The sequence below is a fragment of the Salmo salar genome, chromosome ssa17, assembly GCF_905237065.1.
Source record: "Salmo salar chromosome ssa17, Ssal_v3.1, whole genome shotgun sequence".
Lineage (NCBI taxonomy): Eukaryota > Metazoa > Chordata > Actinopteri > Salmoniformes > Salmonidae > Salmo > Salmo salar.
The window spans coordinates 74,400,515-74,420,662 of NC_059458.1; the positions used below are offsets into that span (position 1 = coordinate 74,400,515).

The following is a 20,148-nucleotide window of genomic DNA, read 5'->3' on the forward strand; positions in this document are numbered from 1 at the left end:
TCCGTTGCAAAGCGTTTTGCTGCGATGCGCCCTAATGAGCACGACCCTGATAAACACGACTGACAAAGAGCAATTTTATTAAAATCTCCTACGAAGAACACTATGATAAAAGTATCATGACACATTTTCCCAAAGTCATTACAACACCAATCATTCAGCCCAACAATATAAAGATAGACAAAACATATAGATGTCAATCAAAAGGCCATAGATGATAACCAATGAGAATGCTTGGCTTACACAAAAGTTTGGCACCCTGTTTTCAGGGCAGTGCAAAGTGTTGGGTTGCCATGGTTTCCCATTGCAGCAGCTTGAACCCACGTTTTCTTACTTCCAGGTTCTTTCCTTTCTGGCCAAGGTAAAGACTATGATGCTGTCAGCTATGATCTCTCCACACCACACAGACAACGTGTTTGTATGCCCACCACATGCTCTGATGCTGGTTGAATGTGGCAGATGTTCACACAGGTTTTTGGTTGGTGTGAAAAAAAACAACCAATGTTACTTGTGTGCAATGTTACCAGTGTGTATATATTGCAATACATACATACAATGTAATATGTTAATTATCCCTGCCACATCGATTACATATGACTTGATTGGCCAAAATCAAACGTTCTGTAAGTTCTTAGTACAGTCAGACCTGACTTGAAATGACACCACAGTCAACGATTTCCCAACACACGCAATAACATCTGCTAAATATGTGTATGTGACCAATAACATTTGATTTGATTTAATTTGATGCGTTAAGAGCTGCCTTAGCATTTGCTTTCACTTCCGGGCGTCATCTATGGCCTTTTGGCTCCTGCATCATACTCCATCAAAAGCTCAACCCCAATGATCTACTCATTATGACAATGGGCATTCATTGCATCCATAAAGAAGCTGTCAGAAGTGAATCATTGTTCATACAACGTGGCTTATTCCTGCACATCTTAACGACATGTCTTCTCTCCCAAACAGACAGAGGAAAAGGCACATTCTGAGGTAAGAGGCTTGGCTTGGTGAGGGACGAAATGTCTCCTGTCTGTCTGTCTGGTCTCTGTCTGGTCTATCTAATCTCTGTCTGGTCGTCTGATCTGTCTGTCTGTCTGATCTGGTCTGTCTGTCTGATCTGATCTGGTCTGTCTGTCCTGTTTGTCTCTCTGGTCTGTCTCTCTGGTCTGTCTGTCTGTCTGTCTGTCTGATCTGGTCTGTCTGTCCTGTCTGTCTGTCTGGTCTGTCTGTCTGTCTGTCTCTCTGGTCTGTCTGGTCTGACTGGTCAGTCTCTCTGTTTGTCTCTCTAGTCTGTCTCTCTGGTCTGTCTGGTTTGTCTGTCTGTCTGGTCTGGTCTGTCTGGTCTGGTCAGTCTCTCTGTCTGTCTGTCGGTCTGGTCAGTCTGTCTGTCTGTCTGTCTGTCCGTCTGGTCTGGTCAGGTCTCCATAATGAAAGATAACAATCAAAGCACGAGCAGTGATGTATGTATCCACTTCGTCCAAAATCAGGTTCTGGCCTATCAGTGGCGGACCTGAGCATAAAACTTGTGTATATAACCTTGGACTTGGTGTCCAAGTCAAATCTCTTTGACCCTATGGTGCATTGCTTGTCATTGGCCAGTCTTTTAAACAACCAGGCATTTCAATATAACCAAACAGCACTTTGACATGAGCTTTACCACATGTCATACTGACAGTCATGGACAAACATCATTAATACATCCTACTCTTTATCCTTCTCAGTGGTTTCACTTCACACCCTATTCAGTTATCACTGGCTTTTCTTTCATTACAATGACTTTCTGTTTCTGTTTGCACCCTACATTAACACGTTAGTTAAAGCCCACAGGTATAATGCTTTATTACTTGTTAGAAAAAAATGCATTATACCAGTCAGGTTTAAAGAAAGTGTTACCAAAGTGACAACTACCCTAATGTGTTTAGATGCTTGTGCACTTTTTCCCCTTTTATTGGCTAATTTGTCCATGACTGTACTGTTGTTTATGTGTGAGAGATTGCCTTTTTCCTTATTGGCTAATGGCTTAAACTGCTAACCGTGAGGAAACATGCTGCTTTGTCATCATCATAACAGATATCTCTCTCACCATATCTTCTGTTTGGACTAAGCATGCATCATAGAGTTAATTGTATTCTTCTCTTTTCAATCAAGGGTCAAACAGGCCAAAATACCACGGTAATCCCCCACTTACCTTCACACTTACATTCACCCCATTGTTTTATACTGTGGCAATGAGACAGACTTTACATGTTTTCAAATGGATGTTTACTAGGCAGCTGGTACACCAGATTTGGATTTGCTTTTAAAGGGATGGAATCGGAAGATAGGCATGCTCTGTTGTATTTTCAATCAGTCCTGTTTTTTTAGGAGAGATGTGATCGTCATGGTAATCTGTTCATTTTTCCCCACCCAAACAGCAAATCAGGAAGCTGCGACGAGAGTTGGACGCCTCCCAGGAAAAGGTTGCGACCCTCACATCTCAGCTGTCTGCCAATGTAAGTGCCTCTTACTTCAACAAACACTGAGCAGTCAAAACGTCTGCGTCGTGGTTCATTTGCATCCTAGCATGTCAGAGAGGTTTGGGGGAAACTCTGCCTTTGCCAAACCCTTGAATGTAAATCAGTCTAGACACCCACTAATTCCCTTTCTCTCTCTGACTCAAAGGTTTCTTAAGCTTCTGATGAAATGTTTTGAAGTCTGGGTTGTTGTTTTTTTCGAACACGGCTTGTTTACCGGGAATTGTCCTGCGAAGCGAGCCTCATCCAGTGGGGCAGCAATATAGAGCGGCCTAGCAAGAACATGCAGATTCAACAAAACAGAGAGGGGGGGGAAAGAGGGGGCTTGTGAGCCCAGTTTGGAGGGAGGAAGTGTATTATACAGAGTGAGAGAGAACCCTGGGAACCCAAAGCCTGTCAGGTCTCTGTGGAGAGATTGGCGCTCCTGTCTCTCTCTGTGCTGGGCCCTGCGTGAAGCGTCTGATCAAGTGCGAGGCTGACAGGGTCTTCACCAGGGTCTCTGGCTTTGATCGAGGAGTTATACATCTCCAGGCACTAAGGCACCACACTGCCAAGAAACTTCCAACTAGCTTTTGTGTTCACTGTGTGACTCATACAGACCCCAGATGTCTTTGTAGAAAAGTTGCATTGTTTAATTTCTGAGAAAGTTTTTTTTAGATGCCTTTGTGTATATATACTGAACAGAAATATAAATGCATCGGTGTTGGTCCCATGTTTCATGAGCTGAAATAAAAGATCCCAGACATTTTCCACATGCACAAATAGCTTATTTCTCTCGAATTTAGTGCACAAATCTGTTTAAATCCCCATTAGTGGGCACTTTTCCTTTGCCAAGATAATCCATCCACCTGACAGGTGTGGCATATCAAGAAGTTGATTAAACTGCATAATCATTACACAGGTGCACCTTGTGCTGGGGACAATAAAAGGCCACTCTAAAATGAGCAGTTTTGTCACACAATACAATGCCTTGTTTTTGAAAGAAAAGCACATTTTTCGTCCATTAAAATAACATCAAATTGATCAGAAATACAGTGTAGACATAGTTAATGTTGTAAATGACTATTGTAGCTGGAAACTGACTATTTTCTTTAATGGAATATCTACGTAGGTGTACAGAGGCCCATTATCAGCAACCATCACTCCTGTGTACCAATGGCACGTTGTATTAGCTAATCTAAGTTTATCATTTTAAAAGGCTAATTGATCATTAGAAAACCCTTTTGCAATTATGTTAGCACAGCTGAAAACCTTTTTAGCTTTTTAAAATGATAAACTTGGATTAGCTAACACAACGTGCCATTGGAACACAGGAGTGATGGTTGCTGATAATGGGCCTCTGTACGCCTATGTAGATATTCCACTAAAAATCAGCCGTTTCCAGCTACAATAGTCATTTACAACATTAACTATGTCTACACTGTATTTCTGAAAAATTTGATGTTACTTTAATGGACAAAAAATATGCTTTTCTTTCAAAAACAGAGACATTTCTAAGTTACCCCAAACTTTTGAAAGTTTTGAGGGAGCGTGCAATTGGCATGTTGACTGTAGGAATATCCACCAGAGCTGTTGCCAGAGAATTGAACGTTCATTTCTCTACTATACATTGCCTCCAACGTCGTTTTAGAGAATTTGGCAGCACGTCCAACCGGCTTCACAACCGCAGACCACGTGTAACCACGCCAGCCCAGGACCTCCACATCTGGCTTATTCACCTGCGGAATTGTCTGAAACCAGCCACCCGGACATCTAATGAAACTGAGGAGTATTTCTGTCTGTAATAAAGCCCTTTTGTGGGGTAAAACTCATTCTGATTGGCTGGGCCTGGTTCCCCAGTGGGTAGGCCTATGCCCACCCATGCCAAGAGTGTACAAAGCTGTCATCAAGGCAAAGGGTGGCTACTTTGAAGAAACTGGTTACTACATGATTCAATATGTCTTATTTCATAGTTTTGATGTCTTCATTATATGTATACATTCTACAATGTAGAATATAGTAAAAATAAAGAAAATCCCTTGAATATACAATTCAACTCATGCCTTTCCTGGGCTCCTGATCCCAATCTGTTCCAGTAGTGGGTGTCATAGTCGAAATGTCATCCCCGCCAGAACCATACACTCTCTCTGGTACCGGATGGTGTCTGGTACCAGATGGTGTCTGGTACCCAAGCTTCATGGCCCATGAGATACTGCATCTTCAGCAGGTGCATACTGTTTGTTTGCAGTCATGTTCTCTTGAATGGCTGATTAAATATAAATCCCACTTAGAGCGAGGCACTGTTTTGTCATTGAACGAATGAGAAGAGCTGTGAGTGTGGTGTCTGCTGATTGACATCATCGTAGATTGACCCTAATCACATTTCCATTTCAGTCGTTTAGCAGACGCTCTTATCCAGAGCGACTTACAGTAGTGTGCATACATTTTCCGACTTGTCCCCTGTGGGAATCAAACCCGCAACCCTGGAGTTGCAAGCGCTGTGCTCCACCAGCTGAGCTATACGGGACACTAATGTACTGTATGGAAGACGTTCATTTACTGTATCTGCTCACTGTCTTTGTAATATGTTAACATGGAAATGAATATTTTGACCTTTTTGGAATAAGGAATATTTTTAATAAAGGACTATTCGTTGTGTCACATTCAGCATGCTCCTAGCAGGTCAGTCTGGCCTGATTTGTAGCTAAAATGGCCACCACATCAGGCAGACAGTTGTATGTGTGTAGTCACATATGGTTAGAGAAGCTCTCCCACGTCCATGTCAATCTATTTCATGTTTGTTTGGGTTTTCTTTGATTAGAACAAAGTCGAATGAGAAAAACCAGCATCCTGGAAAAAGGATTAAAAAGAACAAGCGTTGTAGAAGCGTCTTGGTATTGTACTGTGAGGTTTTTATTTTCTCATCAGAAGAGATTCCATTCCTTGCCTTGGCCGTCATTAAAGTGGGTTTAAGAGGTGGGTTTATATCTCTGCGCTCTACTTACCTACCAACCTTACCCTAATTCTCCTTCCTTCACCTTCCATCACTCTCTCTGTTTCCTTTCCCTCTCTCATTCCTTTCCCTCTCTCACTCCTTTCCCTCTCTCACTCCTTTCTCTCCTCTCTAGATTGCCCTCCCTCTCCCTCTTATCCCCTCCCCTCTACCTCTTTTTGTGCCTTTCTCTTTGGGGATTTGGGAATTAGTATATCTAGCCGTCTGTGCTGGCTTGTTCTACAGTAGTCATGCTGCTGTGTGTGAGTGAGTGTGGATGGGTAGAGCAGAGAGGGCTCTGAGGATGGCGTCGACACTGGGCAGCAGCAGTAGTAGTAGGGGCAGCTCTCTGGCCGGTTCGCTGGTCTGGCCACCCCTCAACCACTACCCCGGCTCCCAGCAGAGGCCCCAGGGCAGGGGTCGCAAGGCCAAAGGCCAGCCGCGGGATGCGTGGGAAGCTTCACAGCCCTACCCACAGGGCGGACAGGTGGGCAGCCGCAGTGGGTGTATGTCACATGATGGAGGGGGCTGATGGATTGGACGGATGACATTTTGCAAAGGTTATATGCAATTCAGCCAGAGAGGAGAGAAGAGGACCAATATGGTGGTGTTGGCTTATTGGTGTAGGACTGTGATTACTGTGTTGCTACTCCTCCGCCCTGCTGAGCTGAGATTTTCTTATCTGTGGGCACGCTGCCTGGCTCTGTGTGACTCACTGGTCCTGACAGGTGTCTGAGGCTCCATGCTGTGGAGGTGCGTGGGTGTGAGCTCACACTGTTCTGTCTGTTTCTCTCTCTGTCACACACATGCACACACACAATTACTATTCTTGTATTTCTTTTAGGTGAAGACTTATCACCCCCCCACACACACACACACACACACACACACACACACTATCCCTCATGGTGCTATCCTATTTTCATGGAGCTTTACTTCCATCAGGCTCAGTGCAGCAGGTGGGGTCATGCTGCTAAACATTTGGCACCCTTCAGTTTGTCGCCGGTGTTTCTTCAGGTGAAAAAATAACTCAGGCACCGTTAAAGCAATGCTAAACCTTCCCTGACCTGTGTACAAGAAGATATGCCCACTTTTCACTTTGCTTTAGGTCTGGGTTCAGCTGTGTTTTTGTGCATGTTCAAATCACCAGTTGGCTGTGAAAATCAGTCCTAATCATGGATGTTGTTGTTGCTGCTGCTGTTGTCTTCAGAGAAAGTGAAGGTTCACAGCTTTCAGAAGAGCAGACGTGGTGTAGCTACCACTTCTTCTGTAGCACAAGTTCTCTACGGCATGTCTTCTTTGGACCTCCTCATGTTAACTTCCAATTCATAACCCACAAGTTATCACCCTGGACCAGAGGGGGAGTGGTTAGCATGCAGCAGGCTCAGCGTTGCCATGGTAAAGTGCAAGCTGTAACTAGGGGGAATGTTCCTAGTGTTTTGGTTCAGATACAGAAATAAACATGATCGTCCAGCCAGTCAGTCAGCGCTGGTGGTTCAACAGAGGGATGACTTGACTCAGTCTATCAGAGCTGAGGGTCCCTGGGGAGAGTGATGACTCATGAGAAACACGAGGGAACATGAAGAGGGCGAGAGAAAAATAGCCTACACCCTCAGGTCGCGTCGATTCTTCTTCTACATCTTTAAGGGTCTATCTAACGATGGATTTTCCACACTGTGTGCTCAATGTGTGTTTGTGGATCATCTTGAATCCACCTGGTTAGAGATTGTTCCACCTACAGAGAATGGTATATTTATAGGACTTCAGGAAAATGTGACAGAAAATGTGCAAATTTAACGTTTTCTCTTTATGCCTACTTTAATGACCCGTCCAGTGTTTTGTTGTCTGTGTTGAACTTTGACCTCTGTGTTGGCAGGCTCACCTGGTGGCAGCCTTTGAGAAGAGCCTGGGGAACATGACCTGTCGCCTAACGAGCCTCACCATGACAGCTGAGCAAAAGGTACATGCCTTTTTCTGTTGCTGCGGCCCACCGCTTCCAGATACCTTCTCATGTATGAAGTCGCGGCTTTAGTGTTTCATTGTCTCTGAGAAGTCTGCCTGTTTGTGCATATCACTGTTAATCCATGGTCCTTTACACTTTACAATAACAGTAACTTATAGAAGTGTGTTAGAGCATTCATAAGGTCTTCATAAGCACTACATAACGTACCCTAAATCATTTATAATCATCCTGTGTTGTGCCCGTGCCACATTTACCACGCTTTATACAGCATGACATTTTCTTATGAATGATTTCTATATAGACCTATTGATGAAGGCTTCATTACGTTAGATGCTATGTTAAAGGACAATTCCACCCAAAAAACTGTCTTTTGGTATTTTGTTTCATTAGTCCATTGTCATATGATGCAAAACGCATGATGCTGGGATAATTTCTGTATTTTTAAAGTTAACTATCTTCACTACTTGATTGCTGACATGCAAAACATTTTGGGACTATGTCAACAATGGACTAATGAAACAAATACCAGAAGATAGTTTTTGGGTGGTTTTCCGTTAAGTTTAGTGTGGGACCTTTTCCCCTTTTACTTTAAGATGAAACTTGTCACATATGTATCCTAATCCAGGACATTGGTTTTGCTCCATACTCTGCAGAGTTATTTCTTCAGGGGCGTGTACTGAATGATGCTATACTCATAGACAGATATCAGACCACATTAGAGATGACAGAGGTGTTTGTTACGGTTCGTAATTGGCAGCACTTGAGTGGGATTAGGGTCTGGGAGAAGAACCCAGATAGGGTAACGTCATCGAGCTCTAAAACCAGGATCAGTGAAAGAATGGTGCGTGTGTTGTAAATGTAAAACCGTCCTTGTGATGAAACGGGAGCGTTTCCGCCTGTCCGCCTGTTCGTGGAAACCCTACTGATAACATTGACGAGCTGTGGCAGCCCTAATCCTGGATAAATTAAACAAGAGATTCTAGAGGGACGTCTTTGTTAAGCAAGCCGCCTGTGCCATCCCAACTTTTAATTAAGACTGAAACCCTATCACAAGCCCACAGTGGTTTTGGGGGAATTGGAGCGCTGTTGCGTTATATCTAATCATGTGGGTTTAATAGAGAGGAGCGGCGCCGTGTAGGTTTTATCCAAGCAGTTGGGGCGGAGGGTAAAACTCTATTGCCAAACCTTATCTTCTTAAACCTGCTTATGGCCTATCTCTGTGTGCTTTTGAGGCAGGAATATTTGACTGAGTTATCGTACGACTGTCATTGAATTTTGGATTGAGAATTGAGAGAATGGTGCCCCTGGCCGAAATGAAGGGTAGGCCGTTAGAGATTTAGAGGCAGAAAACAAGATGTTTCTCTTTCAACAGGGTTAGTGAACAAAAAGGTCTATTCAAGATCCACCTAAAGCACATTTGTTATTTTTTTGGGACTCCAAATGGTGTTTCTGCAGTATATCTATAATCAAGCACATTCTGCCATTGTTTTCAATTGTGCAGATTGGTATTGTCTGTGGTGTGGTGGTGCTGTGGAGGTTGATCTGTGGAGCTGCTTCTCTTCCCTCAGGAGTCGGAGCTGGCTGAGCTGAGAGAGACCATCGAGGCGCTGAAAGCCCAGAACACAGACGCCCAGACAGCCATCCAAGTGGCCCTCAACGGCCCCGACCACCTACACAAAGGTAGCACCGCCTGAGGAGAACCCTCCATATGCGCTTTAGTGTGGGCAAGAACCGCACCTCTTCCTCTTGATCGACCCACACATTTCAAACTCTGTCCCTCTTTACTCATGAGAGCAGCCATACACCACTCTAGAATGTTCAGAGCAGCCATACACCACTCTAGAAAGTTCACCCTCTTTGAAAGTTGATCTCAAACACCTGGCGCTTGGGAGTTAGACTGGGTAGGTACTAAAAAAGCGGGTTGTCTTGTGCTTCCAGACCTGCGGATTAGGCGGCAACACTCGTCGGAGAGCATGTCCAGCATCAACAGTGCAGCCAGTCACTCGTCCCTGGGCAGCGCCAAAGACCTAGAGGACAAGAAGAAGAAGAAGAAGAGCTGGGTAAGTTAGTGAGTGAAGAAATCCCATGGGAGAAGGAGAGGAGGAGGGTTTCTTGGCTCGTATAGACGTCTCCATGCAGTGCACTTCACTCTAACCTCTGAGCCATCTAAACCATGCCAGTCTCACACTCCTTTCTACTGAGAAGTCATACATTGTCATAACTGTGACTTGTAATTCCACTCCCTTTTCTCACGCTCTCCCTAACCCTAACCCTCTGCCAGGGAAAGGAGAGAGGCAACAAGGTGAATATGAAACTCCCCCATCCTCTCGCATGTCTATGACAGAGTGAATGACTGTGAGATAAAGAGATAGAGAGGGGTAACACTTTTGTACAAGGATCACATATTGGGCACTCATTTCCTAAGTGTATAATTGTGTATATAAGTAGATAAATGGGACCTTTATTCTATAGTATTAGCCAGTCGTTAGTCCTTCATTCAGTGTTTCCTGTACTCATTCATGTGTAAAGAAGAAAACACTAAATAAAGGCCTAATAAAATGTGTTAATAATACCAAATAAAGGCTTAATTCACTATTTCAAATAGTGCCTAATGTGGTCCATTTACCCGAAAGGGACGGATACTTATTTGAGCATGAATCAGTGCTGTCCCGCTTAGTTGCCTTAAGTCCCCCAGTCAGTGTACCCCTTGATTAAGCGTACAGTCCATCTCTCCTAGTAATGTTAAGCTTCTTTCCCCTCTCCATCTGTGTGCAGTTACACTTCTGCCTCCCATGGAGAAAATATGACACACCCTATTTCAGAAATGCATTCATTCAAAATCCATGTTTTTGTAAATCCTCCCTCGACCTTGTGTTTTTCTGCCGGTAATACAGTTTCCTGCTGGTTAATGACTACTATTTGCGAGGACCCTCTGAATAATTTTTCATTACATTCAATAATTACTCATACATTCTTATAATAAGATTCGGTACAGAAGACAACCCCACTTGAAGAGTATACAATCTGACCTCCATACTATCTCTTCTGGGAAACAGACCATGATGAACTGCTAAATGTTCGTCAAGGAGTACGACCAGCATCTTTACAACTGCTCAATTCTCTTTCCCAATCCTTCCCAGACTCTGAGCCAGAGAAAAGCTCAACACATGCTCATAAATAAAAATCTATGCAGCTATTCATATGAATTTGCATATAAATTCTGCCTCTGTGCCCCTGTGGCCTGAAACACTGGGAGTGTGTAGCTCAGAGGTTAATGAAGAGCCTGTGATCTGGCTGAAGAGGGCATCGCTAACAGCAGGGAGCGGGACATGGGCACACACACACACAAGAACACACACACACATCAAGTGCAGTTTCCCCTCCCTGGATCCATTCTTCAACTTGTACAGGAAACAAAATGTCTCCTACTGCCGGCTCCATTGTGGCTCCAGATGTTCTTTGACATGGGGGGAAAGGCTCCAGTCGCACTGAAAATGATGTGATTGTGCTAGGGCTCCTCCTCCTAACAAGGGAACCTAGAGATATGAGGCAGCTCAGCTCTGAGTGCCAAAATGCAAATGCCTCAGACCTCAGGAACTAATTGCCAGTTAAATGGAGTTTTAAAGGGGCAAGGGAAGTATTTTGGGGTATGACAGTTGAACAAAGCTCATTAGGTATTTATAAGCTATATTCTTCAAAAATCAATATATATATATCATTCATTTGAAAGTATAAAAATGGATGTACCAATCTCAGATTTCCCCTTTAAAGATAATGGTGGCCTTAGCGGTAATACAGTAGTGATGATTTGTGGGTCAGTGGAGCGGCGTGTCCTTGTGATAACAGTAGTGATTGTTCTATCCTCAGGTGGCTGATTCCATCCCAGCACAGGTTAGTTGCACTAAAGCATCTACCGTTCGTATGCTGTGGTGACTTCCTCCTCTTCCTCCTCTCCTTTCCTCCTCAGTTCCTCAACGTTTTCCCCTTCTACAACTGTTCGGCATGGAAACAGCCCCCCTCTCCTCTTCCTCCATTTTGACTGCCTGTTTGTTTCTAGTTCCAGGACCTTAAAAAGTCTGGCTCCTCCCCTGCATTCCTCATTCCTCCTCCATACAGTCTGGCTCCTCCCTGCATTCCTCATTCCTCCAGTCTGGCTCCTCCCCTGCATTCCTCATTCCTCCTCCATACAGTCTGGCTCCTCCCTGCATTCCTCCTCCATACAGTCGCCCTTGATTGAGTTGCCTTGCGTTCCCTCTCTCTCAGATGGTGACTGTTGCCTAAGAACAGCACTGACTTGGCCCGACAGGAAATTATGTCCGTTAAGTTGGAGAGATGGGCGATGTTGACGTTTTGGTGTTTCTCTTGCAGTTGCGGAGCTCGTTCAAGCAGGCGTTCAGTAAGAAGAAGGGCAACAAGCCTCAGTCTCCCCACGATGACATCGAAGAGATGACGGACTCATCGCTGCCGTCCTCGCCCAAGCTACAGCATGCTAACAGACAGGACAGCTTCCCAACACTACTCTCCTCAGCCTCCACCACAGAGTGAGTATACTGTAATATACACACTTGGCAGATTGCCTAGCGGTTAGAGCGTTGGGCCAGTAACCGAAAGGTCGCTAGTTCGAATCCGCGAGCCGACAAGGTGAAGAATCTGTCGATTTTCCCTTGTGCAAGGCACTTAACCCTAATTGCCCCAGGGTCACCGTTGATCATGGCTGACCCTGGACGTGACCCTACCCCCCGAGGATGTCTCAGGGGGAGTTGGGATATGCAAAAAACACATTTCTAATTAACACATGTATGAATACACACTTGTACATGTGTGAAACAGGACAAATATAATCACCCACCTCATTATTATTATTATTATTACACACAGGCTACATCCCAATCTACATACAACACATACTTCAGCGTCTTCCATTTCTTGGCACAAATGTTGTTTTTCTTCTGAATTCACCCAGTCTTTTTTTTATGTCTCTTCTTGTTCACCTTGTTTCTCCATTTCATATGTCTATCTGTCCAGTAACAAGTGCGTTTGTGATAGCAAGCCCCTCCCCATTTGGAAGTCAAAGAGAAGGCTAAACGGTCATGTGGTCTACAAGCACAGATCTCGGTAACAGGCAGTGTGTGGCTGGCTCGCTGTTGGGGGTGTGAGGGGCTTTCATCATCTTAACTCAGCCTGCTTTTATCTTTTTGGGTGGCTCCCAAATGGCACGTTAGTTCCTATATTGTGCACTCTAGGACCCATAGGGCTCTGGTCAAAAGTGGTGCACTATGTAGGGAATAGGGTGCTCTTTGGGACGTAAACTTTCTCTCACAAAGGGCCCCAATCAGGCCACGACACAAAAATATAATGCACCAGAATGTGAGCCGTGTACACAAATATTAAAATCACCTGTAGCAGTCATGGGAGATTATATTATACAGTGAGGGGAAAAAGTATTTGATCCCCTGCTGATTTTGTACGTTTGCCCACTGACAAAGAAATGATCAGCCTATAATTTTAATGGTAGGTTTATTTGAACAGTGAAAGACAGAATAACAACAAAAGAATCCAGAAAAACGCATGTCAAAAATGTTAGACATTTATTTACATTTTAATGAGGGAAATAAGTATTTGACCACCTCTCAATCAGAAAGATTTCTGAGCTCCCAGGTGTCTTTTATACAGGTAACGAGCTGAGATTAGGAGCACACTCTTAAAGGGAGTGCTCCTAATCTCAGCTTGTTACCTGTATAAAAGACACCTATCCACAGAAGCAATCAATCAGATTCCAAACTCTCCACCATGGCCAAGACCAAAGAGCTCTCCAAGGATGTCAGGGACAAGATTGTAGACCTACACAAGGCTGGAATGGGCTACAAGACCATCGCCAAGCAGCTTGGTGAGAAGGTGATAACAGTTGGTGCGATTATTCGCAAATGGAAGAAACACAAAATAACTGTCAATATCCCTCGGCCTGGGGCTCCATGCAAGATCTCACCTTGTGGAGTTGCAATGATCATGAGAACGGTGAGGAACCAGCCCAGAACTACACGGGAGGATCTTGTCAATGATCTCAAGGCAGCTGGGACCATAGTCACCAAGAAAACAATTGGTAACACACTACGCCGTGAAGGGCTGAAATCCTGCAGCGCCCGCAAGGTCCCCCTGCTCAAGAAAGCACATATACATGCCCGTCTGAAGTTTGCCAATGAACATCTGAATGATTCAGAGGACAACTGGGTGAAAATGTTGTGGTCAGATAAGACCAAAATTGAGCTCTTTGGCATCAACTTAACTCGCCGTGTTTGGAGGAGGAGGAATGCTGCCTATGACCCCAAGAACACCATCCCCACCGTCAAACATGGAGGTGGAAACATGCTTTCGGGGTGTTTTCTGCTAAGGGGACAGGACAACTTCACCGCATCAAAGGGACGATGGACGGGGCCATGTACCGTCAAATCTTGGGTGAGAACCTCCTTCCCTCAGCCAGGGCATTGAAAATGGGTCGTGGATGGGTATTCCAGCATGACAATGACCCAAAACACACGGCCAAGGCAACAAAGGAGTGGCTCAAGAAGAAGCACATTAAGGTCCTGGAGTGGCCTAGCCAGTCTCCAGACCTTAATCTCATAGAAAATCTGTGGAGGGAGCTGAAGGTTCGAGTTGCCAAACATCAGCCTTGAAACCTTAACCTCTATGGGCAAGGCGGGACGAATTCGTCCCACCTACGTAACAGCCACCTGAATTCAGTGGCGCGATTTTTGAATCGTTTGAAATACTATTACTTCAATTTCTCAAACATATGACTATTTTACAGCTATTTAAAGACAAGACTCTCCTTAATCTAACCACACTGTCCGATTTCAAAAAGGCTTTACAACGAAAGCAAAACATTAGATTATGTCAGGAGAGTGCCCAGCCAGAAATAATCAGACACCCATTTTTTCAAGCTAGCATATAATGTCACAAAAACCCAAACCACAGCTAAATGCAGCACTAACCTTTTATGATCTTCATCAGATGACACACCTAGGACATTATGTTATACAATACATGCATGTCTGTTCAATCAAGTTCATATTTATATCAAAAAACAGCTTTTTACATTAGCATGTGACGTTCAGAAAAAGCATACCCCCGCAAACTTCCGGGGAATTTACTAACAGTTTGCTAAATTACTCACGATAAACGTTCACAAAAAGCATAACAATTATTTTAAGAATTATAGATACATTACTCCTCTATGCACTCGATATGTCCGATTTTAAAATAGCTTTTCGGATTAAGCACATTTTGCAATATACTAAGTACATAGCCCAGCCATCACGGCTAGCTATTTAGACACCCGGCAAGATTAGCCTTCACCAAAATCCTATTTCCTATAAGAAAAATGTTCTTACCTTTCCTGTTCTTCGTCAGAATGCACTCCCAGGACTTCTACTTCAATAACAAATGTAGGTTTGGTCCCAAATAATCCATCGTTATATCCAAATATCCTCTGTTTTGTTCGTGCGTTCTAGACACTATACGAATGGTAAATAACGGTCGTGCGCATGGCGCATGGCGTGACAAAAAATGTCTAAATATTCCATTACCGTACTTCGAAGCATGTCAACCGCTGTTTAAAACCATTTTTATGCCATTTATCTCGTAGAAAAGCGATAATATTCCGACCGGGAATCTGCAATAAGCTAAACAGCCGAATGAAATTTCTCCACGGGGGCGAATCGTGCACGCGCCTCATTCAATGGTCCTCTGATCGGCCACTTGGATAAGGCGATAATCTGTTTCAGCCAGAGGCTGCCTCGTCATCGTTCAGGTTTTTCCCGGGTTCTGAGAGCCTATTGGAGCCCTGGGAATTGTCACGTTACAGCTAAGATCCTTACTCTTCAATAAACAGATGCAAGACGCACGACTCCTTGTCAGACAGGCCACTTCCTGCATGAAACCTTGTCAGGTTTTTGCCTGCCATAGGAGTTCTGTTATACTCACAGACACCATTCAAACAGTTTTAGAAACTTTAGGGTTTTTTCTATCCAAACCTGAACAATAATATGCATATTCTAGCTTCTGAGTTGGTGTAGGAGGCAGTTAAAAATGGGCACATATTTTTTCCAAAATTCTCAATACTGCCCCCCTAGCCCAAACAGGTTATTAATGACTTGGAGAAGATCTGCAAAGAGGAGTGGGACAAAATCCCTCCTGAGATGTGTGCAAACCTGGTGGCCAACTACAAGAAACGTCTGACCTCTGTGATTGCCAACAAGGGTTTTGCCACCAAGTACTAAGTCATGTTTTGCAGAGGGGTCAAATACTTATTTCCCTCATTAAAATGCAAATCAATTTATAACATTTTTGACATGCGTTCTTCTGGATTTTTTGTTGTTATTCTGTCTCTCACTGTTCAAATAAACCTACCATTAAAATTATAGACTGATCATTTCTTTGTCAGTGGGCAAACGTACAAAATCAGCAGGGGATCAAATACTTTTTTCCCTCACTGTATTTCCGTGCTTACTGATACTGCTGGTGAATTGGCCATGTACAGAAGGCTCCTCCATCTTGCTAATATCCTCGGCTGGCCATGCATTTGCCAGAAGCATGCTAGTTTCATTCACATCTGCTGTGTGTGGGCCAGCTGGCTAGTTGGTTTGCCCTCACTTCTTTGGAGGGTCCCTGACAGGCTTTCCTAGCCGTGGAGGGTGATGCTCATAGTGTGGGTTTTGAAGTCAATTTCCCCATTTCAGATCGTAAACTCAGCTGTGACCTACAGAGTTTGATAGTAGTGAATGACTTACATGGTAGCAGTAGTAGCAACACTGGAACCGTAGACAGACACCATCTTTGTCTTTGCTTGGCATGCCAGATGAACAATTCCTATGATGGAGGATTCACTCATCCCCAATGCTCACGTGATCCCAGTGTGACCCCATACCACCTATGTGTATGTGTGTTTTCTAAGTATGTCTGCCATAACGGTTTCCTACTGCCTCCAATGGATCCTCTTTGGTTTGACTGTTCAGCCGAGTTCTCTCCCTCGGGGGTTGAGGTTCCCTCGGTGGACGCTCCCCATGCCTGTACTGTACTGTGTGTAACTATCCCTGTTTGTAGTATTTCTAGCCTGTATGTGTAACTACCCCTTTTTGTAGTATTTCTAGCCTGTATGTGTAACTATTCCTGTTTGTAGTATTTTTAGCCTATATGTGTAAATATCCCTGTTTGTAGTATTTCTAGCCTATATGTGTAACTACCCCTGTTTGTAGTATTTCTAGCCTGTATGTGTAACTACCCCTGTTTGTAGTATTTCTAGCCTGTATGTGTAACTACCCCTGTTTGTAGTATTTCTAGCCTGTATGTGTAACTATCCCTGTTTGTAGTATTTGTAGCCTGTATGTGTAACTACCCCTGTGTGTAGTATTTCTAGCCCTGTGACCCCTGTGCGACCCCATGCAGGCTGTGTGAGTGCACGGAGGCGGAGGCGGAGATCATCCTGCAGCTGAAGAACGAGCTGAGGGAGAAGGAACTGAAGCTGACAGACATCCGCCTAGAGGCTCTTAGCTCCGCCCACCACCTGGACCAGATCCGAGAGGCCATGAACCGTATGCAGGTGAGGAACCAGGTAGCCTGCTAAACGAATGCACAACCCAAACCATGGGGGACCACCAATGACAATTAGCACTGACTTCTATATCAAATCACTAATTGTACATATAGCCTTATATTGTTGTTTGTTTAACACTAATCCAGTCAATTTCTTGTCGGTTGTTTTATCTGTATGTATATTGTTTATAATGTAAACTGTAAAAAAAATACTTCAGGAAGGAGACATCATTGGGTTGCACCCAGAGAAACCTGTTTCCCAGGGGCCAGTGGGCCGTGACACTGTGCAGTTAGGGAGCTAATGCAGTGTTTGGGGATTGTTCTGGCTCTTTGATGCCATGCCAGGGGTGACTGGGTTGGTCAGGGGTTCAGGGGGAAGCCAACAAGCCGCAATGGCACCGTGGTCAACTTACAATTTAATCACTCAGACCACTAATTAGGTTTATCTGTCAGTGGGGCTGGCCGTGCCATACACCCAATCACCTTTCTGGTAGAGCACTGACAATGCATCTCGTGACAAAGACCGGGGGGACAGTGGCTTGGCTGTTGATGTCAACTCCCATGACAAAACGGCAACAACTAGAGAAGTCAGCGCTCTCTCCTCAGATGTGTAGATAATCTACCCAGGCCCTTAATCTGGGATTTAGATTTGTGAACAGCCCAGTACAAAGAGCTCAGTTGAGATTAAAGGGGCTCTCACAGCCAACAATGATGCTAATACTGATCCACAATGATAACTATGGCCAGTCTGAATGCAAGGAAATTTCCATATTCTTCTAATAGGCTTACCACTCAGTAGAATTATTTTATTTTATATCAGGTTGGGCTCAGTTTCTGGATTGCTCTCTAAAAGCATCCATTTGTGGTGACGTCATTGTCTCAGGTGGCGTAGACCTACATGATTAGTTATAACCATAGAAATATGAATTACTAGACAGGACACTCAATACGGTTGCTGGTCCACCCATCACAGAACATTGACTCTAATGGGAATGTCCATTCTGGTAATTCTGTTTCTATGGTTTAGAAAAGCATCTGTCAGGAAACGCCGACAGTCTCATTTAGAGTATCCTCCTGATGTTTATTCTCTGTCACTGGGCAGAATGAGATCGAGCTGCTGAAAGCGGAAAATGACCGGCTCAAGACGGGAGGCACCACGCCAGCCGTCACGCCAGCCAAGATGGGCCGGCCGCCCTCTGAGACCTCCAGCACATCCTCGTCCTCCTCGCGCCAATCTCTGGGCCTGTCCCTCAACAACCTCAATATCACAGACACCATCATGTCAGGTGATTCACCACAGCCCCGTGACTGTACAACATGACAGACACCATCATGTCAGGTGATTCACCACAGCCCCGTGACTCTACAACATGACAGACACCATCATGTCAGGTGATTCACCACAGCCCCGTGACTCTACAACATGACAGACACCATCATGTCAGGTGATTCACCACAGCCCCGTGACTCTACAACATGACAGACACCATCATGTCAGGTGATTCACCACAGCCCCGTGACTCTACAACATGACAGACACCATCATGTCAGGTGATTCACCACAGCCCCGTGACTGTACAACATGACAGACACCATCATGTCAGGTGATTCACCACAGCCTCGTGACTCTACAACATGACAGACACCATCATGTCAGGTGATTCACCACAGCCCCGTGACTCTACACCATGACAGACACCATCATGTCAGGTGATTCACCACAGCCCCGTGACTCTACAGTAGAACAGTTTACATTATATTCTCCTGGATGATGATTTAGTAGAACAGTTTACATTATATTCTCCTGGATGATGATTTAGTAGAACAGTTTACATTATATTCTCCTGGATGATGATTTAGTAGAACAGTTTACATTATATTCTCCTGGATGATGATTTAGTAGAACAGTTTACATTATATTCTCCTGGATGATGATTTAGTAGAACAGTTTACATTATATTCTCCTGGATGATGATTTAGTTGAACAGTTTACATTATATTCTCCTGGATGATGATTTAGTTGAACAGTTTACATTATATTCTCCTGGATGAGGATTTAGTTGAACAGTTTACATTGTCATTTGAGACCAGTCATTTAGGATAGGGACTTGCTCTTAGGGAGTTGAGCTGGAGTGTGTCACACAGGGGATTGTTTGAGACTGCTTCTCTGTGGATGGGGGCTCCAATAGCTTTGACACACTCACTGTATTAAAGTCTTTACTGTTACCCAACACGCTGTGTTGATCTATCTTTATTGTTACCCAACACGCTGCGTTGCCCAACTTTACTGTTACCCAACACGCTGCATTGTCCTATCTTTACTGTTACCCAACATGCTGCGTTGTCCTATCTTTACTGTTACCCAACATGCTGCGTTGTCCTATCTTTACTGTTACCCAACATGCTGCGTTGTCCTATCTTTACTGTTACCCAACACGCTGCGTTGTCCTATCTTTACTGTTACCCAACACGCTGCGTTGCCCTATCTTTACTGTTACCCAACACGCTGCGTTGCCCTATCTTTACTGTTACCCAACACGCTGCGTTGCCCTATCTTTACTGTTACCCAACACGCTGCGTTGCCCTATCTTTACTGTTACCCAACACGCTGCGTTGCCCTATCTTTACTGTTACCCAACACGCTGCGTTGCCCTATCTTTACTGTTACCCAACACGCTGCGTTGCCCTATCTTTACTGTTACCCAACACGCTGCGTTGCCCTATCTTTACTGTTACCCAACACGCTGCGTTGCCCTATCTTTACTGTTACCCAACACGCTGCGTTGTCCTATCTTTACTGTTACCCAACACGCTGCGTTGCCCTATCTTTACTGTTACCCAACACGCTGCGTTGCCCTATCTTTACTGTTGCCCAACACGCTGCGTTGCTCTATCTTTACTGTTACCCAACACGCTGCGTTGTCCTATCTTTACTGTTACCCAACACGCTGCGTTGACCTATCTTTACTGTTACCCAACACGCTGCGTTGATCTATCTTTACTGTTACCCAACACGCTGCGTTGATCTATCTTTACTGTTACCCAACACGCTGCGTTGTCCTATCTTTACTGTTACCCAACACGCTGCGTTGATTTATCTTTACTGTTACCCA

General features: G+C 44.4%; 1 protein-coding gene across 15 annotated transcripts in view; it reads left to right on the forward strand.

Moving 5' to 3' along the window:
• Positions 1 to 20,148, forward strand: part of LOC106576581 (neuron navigator 3) — a 416,631-nt gene that overhangs the window by 384,195 nt on the left and 12,288 nt on the right. For 6 of the 15 annotated variants that reach the window (XM_045700121.1, XM_045700110.1, XM_045700114.1 and 3 more), the window contains 13 exons: positions 338 to 358; positions 967 to 990; positions 2,149 to 2,172; positions 2,415 to 2,492; positions 7,361 to 7,444; positions 9,016 to 9,127; positions 9,386 to 9,507; positions 9,729 to 9,749; positions 11,315 to 11,338; positions 11,816 to 11,988; positions 12,473 to 12,562; positions 16,889 to 17,054; positions 18,138 to 18,321. In XM_045700121.1, the coding sequence (XP_045556077.1) occupies positions 338 to 358; positions 967 to 990; positions 2,149 to 2,172; positions 2,415 to 2,492; positions 7,361 to 7,444; positions 9,016 to 9,127; positions 9,386 to 9,507; positions 9,729 to 9,749; positions 11,315 to 11,338; positions 11,816 to 11,988; positions 12,473 to 12,562; positions 16,889 to 17,054; positions 18,138 to 18,321 (1,123 nt within the window). The remainder of the gene's footprint in view (positions 1 to 337; positions 359 to 966; positions 991 to 2,148; positions 2,173 to 2,414; positions 2,493 to 7,360; positions 7,445 to 9,015; positions 9,128 to 9,385; positions 9,508 to 9,728; positions 9,750 to 11,314; positions 11,339 to 11,815; positions 11,989 to 12,472; positions 12,563 to 16,888; positions 17,055 to 18,137; positions 18,322 to 20,148) is intronic. The other 9 variants (XM_045700111.1, XM_045700113.1, XM_045700116.1 and 6 more) reach the window with 9 other exon arrangements.